Here is a 16618-nt window from a genome sequence, read left to right as displayed (position 1 = left end):
AGTTTTACTTTACAGTCAAAGTGAGAAAAATTGTGGAATGTTTTAACATAACCATGTAAGAGAGGAAAAATGGCAAGATAGAAAATATAGTGAAAAGTTTTACTTATTTCCCAAATAATCATACCCATTTTGGGTGAGAGGAAAATATGTACTACTTCCTCCGTCTCATAAAGATTGTCCCATTTTTCTATTTTGGTTCGTCCCATAAAATTTGTCTCATTTCACTTTTACTATTTGTGATAGTGGACCTCATATTTCACCAGCTCATTCATACTCACATTTTATTATAAAACTAATACTTTAAAAGTAGGACTCACGTCCCACTAACTTTTTCAACTCACTTTTCATTATATTTCTTAAAATCTGTGCCGGATCAAAGTGGGACTATCTTTATGGGACGGAGAGAGTAATTTGATCGCATTAAGTAAACAATTTTTGAAGATGAATTATTTCCACAGAAGATAAGTTGCAACTTGATAGAACCACAGCCGCAGAATTCAAAAACCCACCAAAAATAAACAAAAGCAAATAATAATGAATCAACGACCAAAAACTGCCGGAAATGGGCATCTCAACACAGCGGTTGGGTTGCGCAGCCAACTTCCCTCCGCCACCGACCTTTTCCCGCGCAGCTGGGAAGCACAAATCCAATTGCTTAGCCTTAGCCCCAGTGAGAAGCGTGAAGCCATTGAAGTGGGCGGTTAGGGTCGCCAAACAACAACTGCCGCCAAAATCGGAGGTGCAGCGGCTGGTGGATTTCCTGTACGAGGACCTTCCCCACCTCTTCGATGATCAAGGAATCGATCCCTCCGCCTACGACCACCGCGTCAAGTTCAGAGATCCGATTACCAAGCACGACTCCATCACCGGCTATCTCTTCAACATCGCCATGTTGAAGAAGCTCTTCACCCCTAATTTCCATCTCCACTCCGTCAAGCAGGTTCAATTCTGTTAATTTCTGCGATTATTAGCCAGATTAGACATAATCAAATCGACCATTTGGTACACGGAGTTGGAATTGAATTTGAAGGAATTTCCAAATCCATTTGTTTGGCAAAATGAACTAATTGATATGGAATTGAATTGGAAAAATTGCACGCACACACTACACACGTTGCACAATCATTAAATACACACCCTCACTAAAAACATACTATGCGCGTGCGTGCACACACAGACTACACAGTCACTAAAAACAACACATACACGCGCACATACATAACTCACTATATTCACACACTACATGCAATGTGTGTATGAGCGTGCAACGTGTGCACAGTGTGTGTGAAATTTAATAAATCTTTGGAATTCCACTACTTTTGATATGGAATTCAAATTGTGAAATTGGAATTGAAGGCTTCAATTCTAATTCCATACCTCTAATTCCGTGTACCAAACAGGGCCTTAAGACTCAAATAATTTGCTTGTAATTTGTATTGGAATTGTTGATTCTGCCAATTTTCCCTTGAATTATAAAAAAATCTCACAATTGATTGATTGAGTTTGTGTAGACAGGGCCTTATGAGATAACTACGAGGTGGACTATGGTGATGAAGTTTGTGGTCTTACCTTGGAAGCCCGAACTAGTGTTCACTGGCACTTCTGTTATGGGCATTAACCCCGAAAACATGAAGTTCTGCAGTCATGTGGTAAGCCATTATACCCTTTTGTTGTGACTACTACAAACAACACGGTACCGGCCATTCCTAGCCTAGTTGGTGAGGCATTGAGTAACCTCTAGGTTGGGGGTTCGATTGCTGGTATAAGGAGAGAGAATAAGAAGAAAGTAAAGGTACTACAAACAACACGTTGCTTATCGCGCTTCCTGTATTTTTCAAGGACTACTGGGATTCCATCAAGAACAATGACTATTTCTCGTTTGAAGGTTTAGTAGACGTGGCTAAGCAGGTGCGCTGATATAGAGTTTTCGACTCAATACTTGATATGCTTAGTTTTCTCCTTTCTTGACAATCTGTGCAACTTTTCTACTGTGTAGCTTTGGATTTACAAGACTCCGGACCTGGAAACGCCAAGATATCGCGTACTCAAAAGAACTGCAAACTATGAGGTCTCTAGCTACTTTTTTTCCTCATTGATGCAACTTAACATGTTATGATGTTTGTTTAGAATTTCATTTAGAGTATGCGCTTCGTGTGATTTGAATATCGATGATTCTTGCTATGAAACTGCAGGTGAGAAAGTATGATCCCTTTATAGTTGTTGAAACTAATGGAGACAAGTTGTCTGGCTCGACCGGCTTCAATTCAGTTGCTGGGTAAGATTTTTTTTACTCGATCGTTAACCCTAAGAACATTGTTAATAATCTGATGAAATCATACATTTATAAGGTATATATTTGGGAAGAATTCTGCAGCAGAGAAGATACCAATGACAACCCCTGTATTTACTCAAGCTCTCAACCCAGAAATCTCCAAAGTATCCATTCAAATAGTTCTTCCTTCAGACAAGGATATAAACAGGTGAACTTTTCGAAAAAAGTCTCAAGTTTTATATTTATTTAATGACTGGTGTGATGGTGTTGATATTGAGCAGTTTGCCAGCTCCAAATGAAGCAGAAATCAGTATAAGGAAAGTTGATGAAGGTATAGCTGCAGTGTCGAAGTTCAGTGGAAAGCCAGAAGAGGATATTGTTCGAGCAAAGGAAAATACTTTGAGACAAAATCTTGTGAGCGACGGTCTCAGAGCTAAAGAGGGTTGTTTGTTAGCACGTTACAACGATCCAGGGAGGACGTGGAGCTTTACAATGGTAAGATTGCCTTCATCTTCTTTTGTCCGCCTTGACTACAATTTTCTGAACCATCTTGGCTAAGGAAATTGATCTCAAGTTTGCATTTTTTGTTTTCTATGGTATGCCTCATTTATCTGTTGCTATCCTTTGTTGAAGAGTTTCTGATTCTGTCCTTATTTGTGTCGAATCTGCTGCTCTCGAAGAGGAATGAAGTGCTAATATGGCTTGAAGAGTTTGTGCTGGACTGAAGAAGAGAATCTTGAATTTGCATTGGCTTTGACAGGGATTTTGCATCTGGATTTATGTGTTTGTGCTTAGATGTAATGTTATATCGAAACATATGTAGAAGTTTTGATAGTCTTAGGGCAATCACAATGGTAAGCCCTCCCCATGCCACGCCTTTAGCCATGTCATCATTCTCCCATATTTCTGTCCAAAACAACTCCTACAATGGAGGCCCCCTCCTCAATAAAAACATTTAACTTACACTATTTATTGTTTTATTACCTCTAAAATTAAAATAAGATACAACCTCTAAAATTAAAATAAGATACAATATACTACACGAAAATAATTCATCGATAATAAAATAAAATTACAAATACTAAAAATTAGAAATTAAAAATCCTAAATATTGAAGCGACAAATACAAAAAAAAATCTACTAAGCAGCTCGTTTGATCTTCTTAGCAAGTACTCGCTTCGTTCCACAATAATAGAGTCATTTCATTTTTCACACTCGAAAAAAATAATTACTATAAACAGTTAAAGTAGAGAAAAAGTAAAGTAAGAGAGTGAATATTGTAGATTAGACTCTTCTCTACATTATTCTCGCTCTTACTCTACTCCCTCTCCACTTTAACTATTTAATATCATTTTTTCAAATCTAGTGCAGAAAATGAAATGTCTCTATTACTGTGGAACGGAGGGAGTACTACTTCTAAAGTACTGGGAGTGCATTTATAGTATTTTTTGGATAAAACTAATACTCTCTTAGTTCCGCAGTAGTAGAGTCATTTTACCATTTTCGTACGTTGTATAATAATGGAGTCATTTCTTTTTTCCTTTTTTTTGCAAAAGTTAACACATTTCTCTTTTACTTTACTCTTTCATACTTTAATTTCTCTCTATCTCTCTACTTTTTTTCATTTCTTACTTTATTATTCCTTTATATAACTCACTTAACCCATTTTTTTCATAAATCACATGCCGAAAATAAATGCATCCACTACCGTGGAATGAAAGGAGTATATAAAAAGTAAGATCGCATTTCACTAACTTTTTCAACTTATTAATAACTGTATTTCTTAAAACTCATGCTAAGTCACAATTAATAGAGGGGGTATATAAAAGTAGGACAAACTACATTCCATAAACTTTTTCAAGCCACTTTGCATTACATATCTTTAAACCCATGATGAGTCAAAAATATGATAATTAATGGCGGAAGGATCGAGTATAATTTAATACTCCACATGTCCTACAAGAATATGTACTCTTTCCTTTTTAGTTCATTCCACAAGAATATGCATTTTCTAAATGTGGAAATTCTTGTATCTTTGATGAGATGTGACTCATTCTCCAATAACTATACTTTAATTACTTTTTTTTCTATTTCTCTCTTATTTATCGATTGTGCATTAAAAATTGTGCCCAACCAAAAGTGCATATTCTTACTGAACGAAGGGAGAAGTATAAATTGGCGGTGTTAAAACAAATCTTTATAATGAAATCAAAGCAAATTAATATACTCCTACTAAAAAGCAGTCCAAATTAAACTTGAACAAATATGAGAAATTTTAGGAAAAAAGATTAACTTTCTGAACTTTCAGATTAAGAGACGATGACACGAGAATATTTCAAACTAAGATATTTTTGTATTTTTTATATTTTTTAATTTTCTTCTTATTATTTCGCTCACAAATTATACAACCAGTTAATTATATAATTAATTTACATAGGAGAGTGATCAATTGCTAACTAATTAGCAATCTCGAATTAAGACTAAATCTTAGCCATTATATTAGATGATCTAGTGGTTAAAATAATGCCAATAGATTATATTTTTAATTAAGAAAATTAATAAATAAAATTAGAGGGTATTAATGTCAATTCTCTTTCATTAAAATCATCTTAAAACCTTAAATTTACGTAACTCTCTTGATTTAAATTATTTTTTATAAAAAAATATTTATAAAATAAAGATAATTTTATAAAAATTCCAACGAGATCTCAATTGCGTATGTTCCGATGACGTTAGGATGATGAAATTTGATATTTTTTATTTTAGTTTTTAGTAAATGTTGATAACCAGATTTTTTATCAATAGATGCCTCAAAAATTATCTCGATAAGAAAACATGTAAAAATCTCGATAAATATGTGTTGATATTTTTATTGTACGTCCTAGTATTGATATTCTTATATCATATTATTGATATTTGTAATACTACTATGTTGATATAAGAAAAACGTTCACGAAAATGATTAACATAATGACGATATTACACTATTGTTGATATTTTGTATACTATTTATTGATGTTTAAGATGACGTGTCTTTTCTTTTTTAGTTTGTCGTACAATTTATGTGTAGATGCAAATTTTCAAAGGAATTTTGAACCCTATACATAGAGATATAAAAATTATATATTAAATCCGTTAATAATAGCAATAAAGCGCCGTAAAATGTCAAATCTTGTGCCGTCCCACAAGTGTGACATTTTGTGTGGGACGGAGGAAGTAATATTTATTGAGATTACGTAAGATTTAATCTCATCCACTCGTTTTAAAATCTAAGGATGAAAATTTGGTCTTTGATTTTAGATTAAGATGCTATAAGCATTAGAATATGACCCAATTTACTTAACATGTATTTTTCCCCTAATTAATCAATTTTATGATTAACTTTTTCATGAATTGAGTAATCATATCGCACACAATTGAAAAGGATGAAGTCCTCATGTCGCACACAATTTTAATTATTTAATAAAAAAATTTCTTAATTTTTTATTTTCTAAATAGTGTATATGTATATATTTTTAATCATTTGCTAAAATAATTTAGTTAACTATATTGTGAGGAATAAAAAAAAAAAAAAAAATTCTGAAAAAATCGCACAAATTAAATTCTCTGTAACTGAAATTTCTTTGACAAAATAGATCAGATATGAGAAAAAGGAAAAGTGAAAGTGATTTAGGGGCTTCGTTGACAAGAAACAAACACCTTTCTCTCTCTTCTCTTCTAAACGAACACCATCATCATCATCAACAACAAAATCAAACGTATTTTGACCCCTTCTCTTTGTATCTGTTGATTGATTGCGATTCAAACTAATATGGTGATGGGAAAACTCAAAATTGGCGGGGCTTGGAGTGGGGTGTTAGAAGTGGAGCTGGACGACTGGACTGTCGCTAAGCTGCGTGAAGAGGTCGCCAATCGATCCGGCTTCCCTACTCCCAACTGCCTAAACCTCATCTCCTCCGGCAAGGTTTTGAGAGACGGCGACGCCTCCCAAAACTTGGCCCAATTGGGGCTTAAAAATAACTCCAGGATTCTCGCCTCCAAGGCTGCCGTTGATCAACACGGCAAGTCCGTCAAAGAAGAGTTTTTGGCGGAGGAGGAGCGCGCCAATCGCCTTTCTAGGCTCAAGTAACCCTCTCTTTCTCTTTAATTTAATTCAATTCAATTCAATTTCATGATCGTTTGTTTATCAACATTAGTGTCTCTTTTGTTTTGGTTCTGGATGAATGCTGACTTGATTTCTCAAACTAATTTCACTATCTTTTGTTTATTTGTGAGTCTTCTTTTATCGGTGAAGATTTTTTTGTCGAAAATCTCCTTTTCCATATCCAGAGTATGTTTCTTTAATTGCATGGCCTCATTTTTATAAATTCTTCAAGGCTTTGTCACGGTGGACTCGGATTGAAAACCTTTGGCCTATTCTTGAATGGAATGTTTTGGCTTTTTGCTATTTTGGTGAAAAATGTGCTTAGATTGTTGGTATGATTGGTTGTAAAGATTCTCACCGTGCCAGGATTGTGGCTCGATTACTCTGCAGTAAGTCCCTACTACTGGTTTCTTAGCAATCAGAAAGCTAAAAGATGATCATCAAAGTGTCGTCTAATGTGATTGGTCTTTGGTCCTCGATTTAATTAAGCCAGCAGATTCCTTTGTTATTTATGTGGTAACAAACACTATTGGGATTTCAGGATAGCTGCCACTATATTGGCCACCAGACATGCTGATGGTTCGTTACCAGTTGAGGACTTCAATCTAGAGCTTGAAAATCAGAGTGGACAGAAGGTGGAGTTGGGGTCGGAGACTGACCAACGGTACAATTGAGTAACTGATAGCTTGTGTCGTGTGTTTGAATGTAGGGGCATTATCTTCCAGTTACAAGCACACTCTTGTTTCTTTAAGAATGGCTGCTTTCATGTTTTAGGGCAGTAATGATGGGACTTATGCTTCATGCAAACGGAAAAGCTCTTATGAAAAGGGAACAATATAGAGATGCATTAGAAGTGCTCAACATGGGTGAGGTGAGTCTATACTGCTTCATGCACGAAGATAACACGACACACATGGAACTTATCTGTTCTTCATCTCAGCAATAGCGTATACCTGAATATTCAGGGTTTCCTTTATCATTGAAAATGCTTATACTCTGTAATTTTGCTTCAGCAGATATATATAGGTAGAAATTTCTTAATTCTTTTCAAATTTATGCACTCATTCCCTGCAGTGCAAGCATTATTTTCACTTTGAAGGTTCAGAACCTGACTGGAAAATTTGGGATGGGTTTTTGTTTTTCATTATTTGATTTTGAATACTTTGATCCGAACTTGAAGTTCTTGCGCTCTATATGGATTATGGCATGTTGATCATCATTCGTTATATTAAATTGGAGCTTGTTTCTTGTAGGAATCTTTTTCTCTATGCAACCCAAAGGTGATCGAGGTAAGGCCCTCCCAGTATAGACTGGTGTAGTATTTTTCTGTGCCAAGTATTTTTTTTTTTTGATGAATCATTCACCATGACTAATAATGGCAAGCTTTATTATCATCCACTATGATTTTATTCTGGAAATTTTGTTTAAAAAATCAATGGTTTTCAACCAACTACATCAGATACTGTAGATGTATGTGTATCCATCAGATATCTCCCCAATATGTCATGTTCTTTTTTTATTATAACCTATCTTGATAGAAACATATGATGGCGTGATATTGAAAGAACTTGAAAAGTATTGATGCAAGATTTATTAAGATCAAATCTTATGGCATAGTCATTTTTCTTTTCCTTGCCCTAGGGTCTCAAAGGTTGATAACGCAATTCCCCCTTCAAAAGACATGGTCTTGTATTTTAAGGCCCTGATATCAGTTTATCAGTAGCAGGGGTTCCCTGGAAAAACCAGGGGAAAGGGATTGAGCGTGCTCATGGAAAGGAATCTACTGTCCAGAATCCTCCAAGGAGGTCGTTTCCCTGAGCTTAGCTTTGTGAGCCATCCATCATTACCCCCATTATATTGTTTCTGTTTTAGTATCATACTGCCCCATATTCATAGCATTTATGTCATTGTTATTCTGTAGGCACTTGAGAATGGAGTTGTTAGAAGGAGTGATTGCATATCACCACGGTCATTTGCAGAAATCTAAGAACGCCTTGAGCTCTGCCCAATCTAGATACTTCCAGGTTAATTGGTCACTACCTTTCCTATTGTATCCCATCCATACTTTGTTATGGTCAATAAGCTTTCGTGTTTGTCTGACATAGATATTATCCTCTATTGACAAAAAAAAAAAAAACAGAGTGTTTTTCCGGATACTAGTGTTTTATGGTTATATTATCATCTCACTACCAATTATATTATTCCTTGTAATTTGGTGCACCTTCCGGTTTCTTAGAGAATGCTTAGGCACTCTCATGTTCCATAGTTTGGTGGCATTCTCTGGTGACAAGATATTATAGAGATGGGACCTCGGCTCTCTGTCAACCAAAAGATAAATAAATTCAACATCATCTTGGTTGCATTCCTTGGAATCTAGACACAGAAGAAAAAAATTACAATTGAAAGCAGAGGTAAAATAAATAAAGTAAAGATATTAAGGAAACTTGTAGTTGAAAATGTTGCTGAAGACAAATTTTATCTCTATGGGTTGAGGTTGCTGAGAAGATTGTACTTAATTCAAAAGACTACTACTTGATAAAGAACTGGGTTTTTTAAATTCCATCTTACAGCTTCAGGTACCAGATGACTCACTGTCTTTTTACTGAGCATGGATATAATGATCGTGAAGCAAAGAGAGCCTCCGTATGAACAATTTGGATGTCGGAAGTGCTCTTGATTTTCTTATCGAGGAGAAAGCTAAACGGGCACAGAAGCAGAAGGAGGATCTTCAAAGACAGAAGGAAATATTGTGGGTTTTAGACTTGATTTTGGCTAATTTACTTGTCCTTAATGTTAGATGCAAGATGCAACGCCTGACAATTATTGTATGCAGAGAGCAAAAGAAATATGGAAAGACGCCCCTTAAGAAAGCTGTGAATCTAGAGAAGCTGAACCAATTGGTCTCCATTGGGTAAGTAGGCTGTTTGATTGTAAGAAAGTTCTTTAGTTCGCTTAAGAAAGAAACTGATACGAATGAGCTGCTTGTCTGTTTAAAACTGTATTGTTGCATTTTCTGAAACATGTTGGTAATCGTCCAATTCACAGGTTCCAGAAAGAACTTGCTGCTGAGGCTCTTCAAGAAACGAAAATGATGCCGAGAAGGCTCTGGATGATTTAACAAATCCTGAAACTAATGCTGCCATACAGGTGAGTTTGCATGTGCACTTCTTCTCCTTTTAACCGAATTTATAACATTCTTCTACTTGGGTTGTAGAATGAAATTATATCCAGGAAAAGGAAAAGATTGCGTGAAGCAACAAAAGCAGGGACTGACAATCTCGTAGCAATGGGTTTCGACAGAGCATCAGGTACCTAATATGCACAAGTTTTATCGATATTGTTTGCCTATCGTTCTTCATTTCTCATGCTTGTTTGTTTACATTTTTCTCGTGCTGTTCTCAGTGGAAGCAGCTCTTCGTAGGTTCGACTCTGAAGAGCAGGCGTTGAACTATCTAGTTACACAACCCATCACAAATGCAGCAGGTAGCGTAGGCCCAGACCACCAAGTTGGAGGATCAACTGGTGAAGAAAGGGGCAGTGGAGGTAGCGGCCACGGTTGGAGGGTCGTCGACTCAACCCAAGCCCGCGGAGGAGCGGGACGTTGAAATGGAGGATGAGCTGACGGGGAGTTGGGAAACGCGGACGCATACTCAGACTATGATATTGAAGTCACAAAAGAAGGAGAAGCCATCAATGAGTATTTAGCACTCATCAGCTCTGCTGAAAATGCCTAGAAAATTTCATCTTCCACAAATTATTGCCCTAATTCTATTTCCTTTGTACAGTTTTTATGATAGTCAACTAACATTCGACTTAATAGCGGATGACATATCTGATGCTGGTTAGTAAAACTAGTATCCCTCCTCTCCAAAATTTACTACACTTTGACCCGATACGGTTTTAAGAAAGTAATGAAAGTGAATTTAAAAGTTGGAGGATGGTCCTACTTTTAAAGTATTAGTTTTATAATAAAACGGAAGAGGAATTAGTTAGTGGAATAATATCCACTACCAAAAATGTAAAAGTGTGTATCAAATTTTTGGGACGACCGAAATAGTAAAATGTATCAAATTTTCAGGACAGAGGTAGTAAAATTATTGAGTCACTATATTAGTTGAAACCCCAATATTCAGTCGCTCTTTCATTGCGAGCCATCAATCCATGCCAAAATGTGACATGTGTCACATATAATAAGAGTTATCCCTTCGCTCCATAGAATTGGGTGTTTTTTGGGATAAATTAAGAAAATTGTGTTAGGTGAGTTAAGAAAGGATAATAAGTTTAAAATGAAAAAATTAGAGAGAAAGAGAGAAAAAAGTAAGAGAGAGAAAGATATTTAAAAACGTCTTGACTTTTAATAAAAAGTGGAAATGCCTTATTACTATCAACGACTAAAACGACAAAACGACTCTATTACTATGAACTATGGATAACAATTATAGTATTTTACAATATTAGTAGTATTTGTGACTTAGGGAAAAATACTTTTTATTTTATTAATTTATGATAATTTTCTATCTATTATCTTCAATATCTCCACATTTCACATACCCTAAAATTTTCTTCTCCCACAGATTCTCTCTATTTTTAATTTTACAAATTTCTATCATTAGAATTTGAATCCAAATCATCTAAATCATAATTATTGGTATGAAACTATTCAAAATTCTCCAAATTATCCGGAGTCATAGGATTATCGAAATTTCCAAAAAAATTCAATGTCGCATCTTATCCCGAATCCGCAAATTATATTCTCAAAACACCGTTTTTTTCTCAATCTAAGTCAAATTCTACATCTTAAGAAATTCTCATATCAAAGAATGAAAATCTCAATTTACTCGAGAAATTGAACATTCAACTAAAACTCAAAAGAACTCAAATTATATATATTAGGGGTTCAAAGGAAATGTAATACCCTCCCCTCCCATAATAAATGTCATAGTTGGAGAATGACACAAGATTTTGAGTATGTTATTTTGTTAGGTAAGAAATGATATATTTATATTTATGAGAGAACGTTTTAAAAAAAAGAAATGTAATATTTTTGGGACAAATTAAAATAGAAAATGATATCAATTAAGAGACGGATGAATTACTTTCTCCTTCTCATTGGGGTTGGATCCATGCTAGGATATGTTATCGATGAATGTGAAATAGAATTGGTCGGTCTTCCAAGCAATAACCTTTTATGAAACCAAAGAGAAAATTATGATTCTCATTGGTCATTGCTACTAAACACATTTAAACGATTTACTTGGAACCATACTTTTATTCATAAAAATAATTCCTAACTTTATTAGTATAATTTAAAATTTTACTATAACAACTTACCCAAAATACTGTATTTTTCATATTTATAATAATAGTTTGACCTTGTATTTTTATAATATTAACTTAGTGATTAATAAGCAGTTATAATATATGTAGTACAATAATTAGACGATTATTTTGGTACATTATAATGTTAGCATATAATGAGGAGGGCGCAAGATTACACATTTAATTATGGGAACTTTTTATATTTAATATTGTTAAAACTCTTCTTTTCCTTTTTTATTTAAATAGATTTGACAATATTTTTTTCTTTCTTGAGCTCAATTACTTAATTCTTATATTGAGATTGACTATCTTTATGTAGAGCATTTTTTATTGGAATCTGAGAACCATCTCTACAATCTGACTATTGAAATACGTTTAATGATATTACTAAAAGAAAATTATTTCCTTATCTTGAATATCGAAATATTTTTGATAAAAACGTTTTAACTTATTATGCGAATTTGTCTTTATTTTCACTTTTTTTCGTACTAACCATAAAAAATTATCTCCCTCGTATACTTCTCAATTGAATTTCTTCATGATTTTTCTCCCTACACATAAGTGGTAAATTATGAGAAGTAAAGTTTAATTAATTGATGACTATGACGTAGTTAATTAAGAGATAGTCAAATGATTACAGTTGGATTGGATGAAGTCCCAGAATCTTGGATTCACAAAATCTGCTCCACATCATGTTGTCCATTTCCACTTTTTGTCTGAGAAATTAATTACAAAATCCCACTTTTGATTAAATTAAGTGAAAATTGTTGCAGGCAAACCCTATGAAATTCTGAAGGGGTATCAATAAAGATCGAGTTTTTACAGATCAGTTCTCTCTATCACCATATCTGTCTTAATTCCTTCTTTCTATTTTTTTTTTCTGCTTGAGGAAAGAACCCTTAAAACCTTGTTTCTGGCTGATTAAAGATTCCACCTTTATCTTCATTTCTATACAAATCTTGAAATGCCTGTTCATTAGCTTCTTGCTTTGTTCCAATTCATGGAATTTTATAGGATTTATCTCAGGTTTCTTGATGCATATATTTGGGGTTTCATTTCAATTTCTGCATCTTAGTTTGATTTAACTTTTCTTTAGCTTCTTATACTAATCAATTTGGAGCTAATTAGTTGATGTTAGGAATAAATTGGTTGGAATTGCATGTGTCATTTCAAGATTTTGGTAATTTGGAATTGATCTTGGATTTTAGCAATGGGGAAACATGGGGGAAGAAGAAGAAATCTAATGGGCATAAATCAGGTGAGTCAAATATTAGGCAGAGTGAGGGCAACGAGAGGAGCTTAGATAAGGACACAAAGATATTCGTTTTGATGTCTCAGGAGTTGAAGGAAGATGGGAATAGGTTGTTTCAGAAGAGGGATTATGAGGGTGCTATGTTGAGCTATGAGAAGGGATAAAGTTGCTTCCTAGGAATCACGTAGATGTCGCCTATCTTAGGAGCAATATGGCCGCGTGCTATATGCAATTGGGTATTAGTGAGTATCCGAGGGCTATCCGTGAGTGCAATCTGGCTCTTGAAGTTTCTCCGTTGTATAGTAAGGCATTGTTGAAGAGGGCTAGGTGCTATGAGGCACTGAACAAGCTAGATTTGGCACGAGAGATGTTGGAACGGTGCTCAAGATGGAGCCTAACAATCTCATGGCGATTGAGATCTCGGAGAGGGTTGAAATGAGAATTGAGAGACAAGGGTCTAGAGAAAATGAGATTCGTGTGAATTTGGTGGTTCCGCTTACCTGAGTATTTGGAACCACCACCTTTGGCACAAGCCAAGGCAAGCAAAGAGAAGGCGGGGAAAAGAAAGTGGCAATGTGAAGGTGGAGAAAGGCAATGACAATGTAGAGGAGAATGTGATGGAGAAGAGAGTCAATGGCAAGGTGAATAACATTTTCAGTGGAGACATAGATAATGAGCGGAGAAGAAGAAAATTGATTGCAATGTAAAGGAAAATGCGAAGGAGGAGAAAGTCAATGGCATGAGGGGGAAGTAAGGATGATCAAACAAGTTGAGAAAGGTTGATGATCAAATTGAGGAAAGGAAAACTGAAGACAAATTGGTGGTGGAGGAAGAAAGGTTTACGAATGGTGCAGAGGATGAGCCTACAAGAACGGTGAAATTAGTGTTCGGGGAAGACATAAGATGGGCTCAGATTCCTCTCAACTGCGATGTTTTGCAACTGAGAGAGGTCATTGTTGATCGCTTTCCTAGCTCGAAGGCTGTTCTTGTGAAGTATAGGGATCAAGAAGGCGATTTGGTTACCATCACTTCGACAGAAGAACTGAGGTGGCTGAAGCTTCTACCGAACATGGCTCTGTGAAGTTGTATATAGTCGAGTTAATCCTGACCAAGATCCATTATTTGAAAGGATTAGGAAAGATGAATCATAGACATTCTTGACATGAAAAATGTTACTGAAATCCGGACTGAGTCGGCTTGTATAAGTGATTGGATCATACAGTTTGCTCAGTTATTCAAGAACCATGTTGGATTTGATTTTGATGCTTATCTTGGGTCTCCACAGGTCGGGATGAAGCTTTATTCAGATGCCATGGAAGAGACGGTTACTGCGCAGAAGCTCAAGACCTTTTCTCCAGTGCTGCAGGGGAAATTCCAGGAGATGGCAGCCTTAGCATTGTTCAATTGGGGTAATGTCCACATGTCCAGAGCAAGAAAAGAGTATATTTGACAGAAAATGCTTCGAAAGAGCCTGTGCTGACACGAGTCAAGTCTGCTTACGAATGGGCACGAGCGAGTACGTGAATGCAGGAAAAAGATACGAAGAGGCCCTAAAAATTAAACCAAATTTCTATGAAGCCATTCTAGCTTTGGGCAGCAAGAGTTTGAGCAGGCTAAACTCTCTTGGTATTATGCCATCGGAACCAATGCTGATTGGAGTCTTGGCCTTTATTGGAAGTTCTTAAGCTTTACAACAGGGCCGAGGAAAATATGGAAAAGGGAATGCAAAAGTGGGAGGAAGAACAGCAAGTCAATGAACCATCCTAGGCCTAACAAAACCGAGATTCAGTTGCAGAATATGAAACTCAACAGCGTGTTCAAAACATGTCAGCAGACGAAGCTGCAGAACAGGCTTCAAAGACACGGGCTCAGATACACATATTATGGGGCACAATGCTGTATGAAAGATCAATGATGGAATTCAAACTAGGACTTCCTGTGTGGAATGAATGCCTCGAGGTTGCTGTAGAGAAAATTCGAACTTGCTGGAGCAGCTCAAACTGATATTGCTGTTATGATAAAGAATCATTGTTCCAATGGAACAGCGTCAGAAGGTGATATATAGACACTATTTCTGTATATGTTGCATATTTTTAACAATACTAATGTCGAGGTGTGTTGCTATAACTCTGACCGATAACGCTCTTGCAGGGGATTCAATATTGACGAAATAGTACAGGCATGGAACAAATGTATGAAGCAAAAAAGTGGCCAAGCATCATTCCCTCGTTCCGGTTAGAATCCACTGCTCAGGCGTGAGTTTCAAAAATTTATTACGCCTTTGAAATGCATAGCTGCTCCAGCTGATGCATCTGAGAACTGGCACTCATCGAGCGTTTGGTTGGAAGAGTTGGCATTTTTTGCATATTTGGTAAGTAAGAGTTTACTAATACCTGAGCCTTACTAGAGAGTGACTCACAATTTTTTTTTATAGTTTAGGCCTTCTATTGCATTGTCAGGTTTGGAGATTCATCTTTTCTCCATTGATTTCCCATCCCTTTAACTCAATAACCGGATACAAGTGAAACTCGATACTTAGTCAAACTGAAGCAGTGAAGCTATAGTGTTGAAATCCCAGAAGTAGAAAGAAATAATCTTGTTAAAATATTGTGTAGGAGTTTTAGGAAGAATAAGTGGACAAGATCAAAAGGATTCAAAATTTGTATTGAATTTTTTAAGAGACTAATTAGTTGTTCATTTTCATGAATTTTTCCCAGGATAAATATGATATCCAACCATTGCATGATTTGAAACTTCAGTTAGTTCCCAGAGTTCATTTGAAAGTTTCTTCGTTGGAGTTGAAAGAGATTTTTTAGTTCGTTATACTTAATTTCATTCTGCTTCTTTAGTAGTATGTTTTTTAGTTCGTTATCTTATGTTTAAGAGCTACTACTATTAAGGAATAAGAACGAACAAGGCAAAATTGATTACATTTCTTAGTTCCCTGACGTTTTTATAGGCTTTCGTGTAACCATAACAGAAAATCTTGATGCCGATGGTCAAATCATGAGATGACATTATATGTTCTAACCTTTTGCTTCTGTTTCTCCAGACTGCATGAACTAAGATGAGAATCATTGTCCTTTGCAGGCTACATGTTGTTGTATCATTTCTGCTTGGTATTTCTTTCTCCCTGTTGGGACACGAACGTTCATCGCACTGAGCAAGTAAAACAATCTGTTATAACATCTGCAGAAAATCGTTTTTTGTCACTTCTGCTCCATGTTATATGCAGCTTGCCTTTGGAGATGCAAGATTGAGTATTTACAACTTTTTTGTAAAGTTATTGTTTTGCATTAGTATTATTTATTTATTTATAATTTTTCCTTTGGATGTTTGATGGTAGTAGTTTTTGTAGAAAAGGAGACATCACAAAGCCTATCTTCTTCTAAGTTTTTCTTCTCCCATCTTCATGGAAACAACACCATTGAAGATGAGACAGAAAAAAAGATTTCATCATTGTCTCTAAATAACCTTCTCGAACCTCTTTAGCCAAATCTGCAAAAACCAAACAAATACACCATCTCTGATTCTGATGAAACAGAATTTCACTCTATAAATAGTGAAAGGAGAATTAGATCACTGTAGTACAAATAATTAAGATTGTTAAAATCCACTACACTGGGATTTT

At 35.5% G+C, this 16618-nt stretch overlaps 1 protein-coding gene and 2 pseudogenes across 1 annotated transcript; all 3 read left to right on the top strand.

Moving 5' to 3' along the window:
• Window positions 1-516: 516 nt before the first annotated feature.
• Window positions 517-3240, top strand: LOC125199413. Its single transcript, XM_048097429.1, has 8 exons — window positions 517-940; window positions 1512-1649; window positions 1840-1908; window positions 1997-2068; window positions 2193-2275; window positions 2349-2480; window positions 2554-2767; window positions 2953-3240. The coding sequence occupies exons 1-8, from the start codon at window positions 563-565 to the stop codon at window positions 2995-2997; spliced, it is 1131 nt and encodes a 376-aa protein (XP_047953386.1). The 5' UTR covers window positions 517-562; the 3' UTR covers window positions 2998-3240.
• Window positions 3241-5913: 2673 nt separating this feature from the next.
• On the top strand, window positions 5914-10021 carry LOC125199415 (annotated as a pseudogene).
• A 2845-nt stretch (window positions 10022-12866) lies between these two features.
• Window positions 12867-15294, top strand: LOC125199414 (annotated as a pseudogene).
• Window positions 15295-16618: the final 1324 nt, after the last annotated feature.

This window comes from Salvia hispanica, unplaced genomic scaffold, assembly GCF_023119035.1.
Source record: "Salvia hispanica cultivar TCC Black 2014 unplaced genomic scaffold, UniMelb_Shisp_WGS_1.0 HiC_scaffold_490, whole genome shotgun sequence".
Taxonomy (NCBI): domain Eukaryota; kingdom Viridiplantae; phylum Streptophyta; class Magnoliopsida; order Lamiales; family Lamiaceae; genus Salvia; species Salvia hispanica.
The sequence above is the reverse complement of the archived record's forward strand: the minus strand, read 5'-3'. Positions and strand labels throughout refer to the sequence as shown.

Excerpts from the sequence above, each read along its gene's own strand:
- LOC125199413 (XM_048097429.1), top strand. The coding sequence starts at position 563 with ATGGGCATCTCAACACAGCGGTTGGGTTGCGCAGCCAACTTCCCTCCG. Across the intron at positions 2,276-2,348 it reads GGCTTCAATTCAGTTGCTGG|GTATATATTTGGGAAGAATT; the intron begins GTAAGATTTTTT and ends TACATTTATAAG. Across the intron at positions 2,481-2,553 it reads TCAGACAAGGATATAAACAG|TTTGCCAGCTCCAAATGAAG; the intron begins GTGAACTTTTCG and ends GATATTGAGCAG.